This window comes from Microtus ochrogaster, unplaced genomic scaffold, assembly GCF_000317375.1.
Source record: "Microtus ochrogaster isolate Prairie Vole_2 unplaced genomic scaffold, MicOch1.0 UNK3, whole genome shotgun sequence".
Lineage (NCBI taxonomy): Eukaryota > Metazoa > Chordata > Mammalia > Rodentia > Cricetidae > Microtus > Microtus ochrogaster.
Genome location: NW_004949101.1, coordinates 2,829,514 through 2,832,186, shown reverse-complemented (window position 1 = coordinate 2,832,186; position 2,673 = coordinate 2,829,514). Strand labels below are relative to the sequence as shown.

The window sequence follows — 2,673 nt, the reverse complement described above, 5'->3', positions numbered from 1 at the left end:
AACAGGCTTAGGCCTTATATAGGTCTTCATAGGGGAGGAGTTTTTCCTGAGAGATTTTCAGGGTGGGAATTGCTCAGATTTCAGTTCCTTGAGCTCAGCTTTGCTAGATCTCGTGCTCAGGGATTGGTTCGTTTTCCTGCTCAGGGATTGGTTGGTTGGTTTTCTGCTTAGTTGGTCAGAAGTAGATTTGGCTCTGGTTTCAGGGCCAAAGTGTGGTTCTTTCACTGGCCCATTTTAGCCTTGTGGCTCTAATTTCAGTGCCAGAGTATATTTCCTTCACTGGCTCTGATTCTAGGGCCAAAATGTGTGTCTTTGGCTGTCCCTTTTTCCCTACAGGAGCTTCTCTGTGTAACAACTGTAGCCGTCCTGGGGCTTGCACTGTAGACCAGGCTGGCCTTGAGCTCACAGAGATCTGCCTGCCTCGACCTTCCAGTGCTGAGATTAAAGGCATGTGCCACCACCTTCTGGCCATCTTTTTTTTTTATATTTATTTATTATGTATACAATTTTCTGTCTGTATGTATATCTGCAGGCCAGAACAGGGCACCAGACCTTATTACAGATGGTTGTGAGCCACCATGTGGTTGCCGGGAATTGAACTCAGCACCTTTGGAAGAGCAGGTAATAATGCTCTTAACCACTGAGCCATCTCTCCAGCCCCATCTTTTTTTTTTAACTGCTTTTTAAAATTACTTCTTTGTGAGTTTTGTACAGTGTGTTTTAATTATATCCACTCTCTCCAATTTTTCCCAAATCTGCCCCACTTCCCCATCTACCCAACTTTGTGTCTTTTTTTTAACCTTTTAAGTTCCATTTGCTTTGCCAAAGTATTCCTGGATAAATGTAGTCTTCCACTGTGTAGTAGGAGGGAGCGGACCGTGTCCCACCACCCGGCTAGCTTAATCCCCGAAATAACCATAAAGAAATTGTATTAATTTAATTACTGTCTGGCTCATTATATCTAGCCTCTTCTTGATCTAACCCATTTCCGTTAATCTGTGTATCACCACGAGGTCGTGGCTTACTGGGAAAGATTCAGCGTCTCTGACCTGTTGACTTTATGGCGGCTCTCTCTATCTGTTGGTTTCTTCCTCCCAGAATACAGTTCTGTCTTTTCCACCCATCTAAGTTCTGCCCTATCAGGCCAAGCAGTTTTCTTTTCTTTTTTTTTTTTATTGCTTAACCAATGAAAGCAACACAAATACTGAAGGACCTCCTACACCACAACTGGAGCATGGCCAGCTTCCCAGGGGTTGCCTTCTTAGAGAAAACCAACCCTTTCCAGCAGCTAATTGTTAATTTCCCCACTGTCAGGAATGGGGCTGTGGGCCTGACTCTGTTCGGGGTTGTGGTCTAGCTTGGGTTGGCACAGTTCTTGCACATGCTGTCACAGATGTTCATGTGTGCAGCTGCCCTGCTGTGTCCAGATATTTTCTGTGGTCACCTGGCTCTTTCTGCCTCCTCTTCGATGATGATCCCCGAGCTGAGGGGCAGAGGGAGGGGGAGGAAATTGAGGCAAAGACACTGGTACTTAGGCAGGTAGTGGGGGTGGGTGCAATAGCCTTCTTATTTTTTAATGTCTCTGTAGCTTTACTCTTTGTAGAGATTGGAGACATGTCTTTTCAGATTGGTGTCTTTCCTTTAGTAACATGAGCTTAAGTTTTTGTCTCATAAAACCTTTCAAGATTGATGTCTCTCAGGATTCCAGGTTTCATAAGGGCAAACTCTTATTTGGAATGTGGGCACAGCTGCAATTGGACTTTCTCGTTATTGGCGCGGCTGACATGGGGACTTATTATTAATTATGAACTGTTGGCCTTAGCTTAGGTTTTTCCTCCAACTAGTTCTTAACTCAAATTAACCTGCTTCTATTATTCTATGTTCTGCCTCACGGCTCAGCTACCTCTCCTCTGTACAGTATGTCCGACTTGTTCTCCATCTCACTGGTGTCTCTCTGTGCCTAGATCTCTCTTCCTTTCTCTTCCTGGAAATCTCACTGATCCTCTCCTGCCTAGCTAGTGGCCATTCATCATTTTACTACACCAATCACAGCCAACATCTCTCCATACAGTGTACAGATATTTGCAACACATGGCTGTCGGTACTTTCTTTATAATAAGATTGTATGCCGTCATGGTGGGTTAAGTCAGTTAACGAGCCCTTCCAATATCTAAAGCAGTTTTAAAAAAGATGTAGAAAGTTCTAGGCAAGTCTGTTTTCAGTTCATCTTCTAGGAGAGCAGCATTTTATCAGGTTTGCAATAACCGTTGTTGAAGCCAGCCACCTGGGAAAATGTGTCCTGTGAGTGTCCCTGAGAACCCCTACACGTGTTTACCCTGACCACATGAAATTAAGTAACTGTCCCGTGCTGTGTATACTGTAATTGAATTAACCCATCATCTCAAATTAATAAGGGACTTTTCTCTTTCTCTTGGGTACAGGAGAAAAAATGTCAGTCCTCACTTCTCCCAGAGGGAAGGTAGAGGTGGTTCATTGCCGAAGAACAGAATCCCAGGATATCTTTTGTATCAAAAGCCTCATTAGAAAATTTACTCAGAAGCTCTTTGGGAGGATAAATATCATCTATCTTCTGTAAGTACATGGCTAAGTAAGTTCAGGAATGCTCGTCAGTTTTACTACAGGGCTGGGGGAATGTAGCGTAGAGACAGCTTT

At 43.8% G+C, this 2,673-nt stretch overlaps 1 protein-coding gene across 1 annotated transcript in view; it reads left to right on the top strand.

Moving 5' to 3' along the window:
* Positions 1–2,673, top strand: part of Cfap61 (cilia and flagella associated protein 61) — a 265,147-nt gene that overhangs the window by 1,113 nt on the left and 261,361 nt on the right. The window contains exon 2 of the mRNA XM_026788484.1: positions 2,442–2,592. Within this exon, the coding sequence (XP_026644285.1) occupies positions 2,450–2,592 (143 nt within the window). The 5' untranslated portion in view covers positions 2,442–2,449. The remainder of the gene's footprint in view (positions 1–2,441; positions 2,593–2,673) is intronic.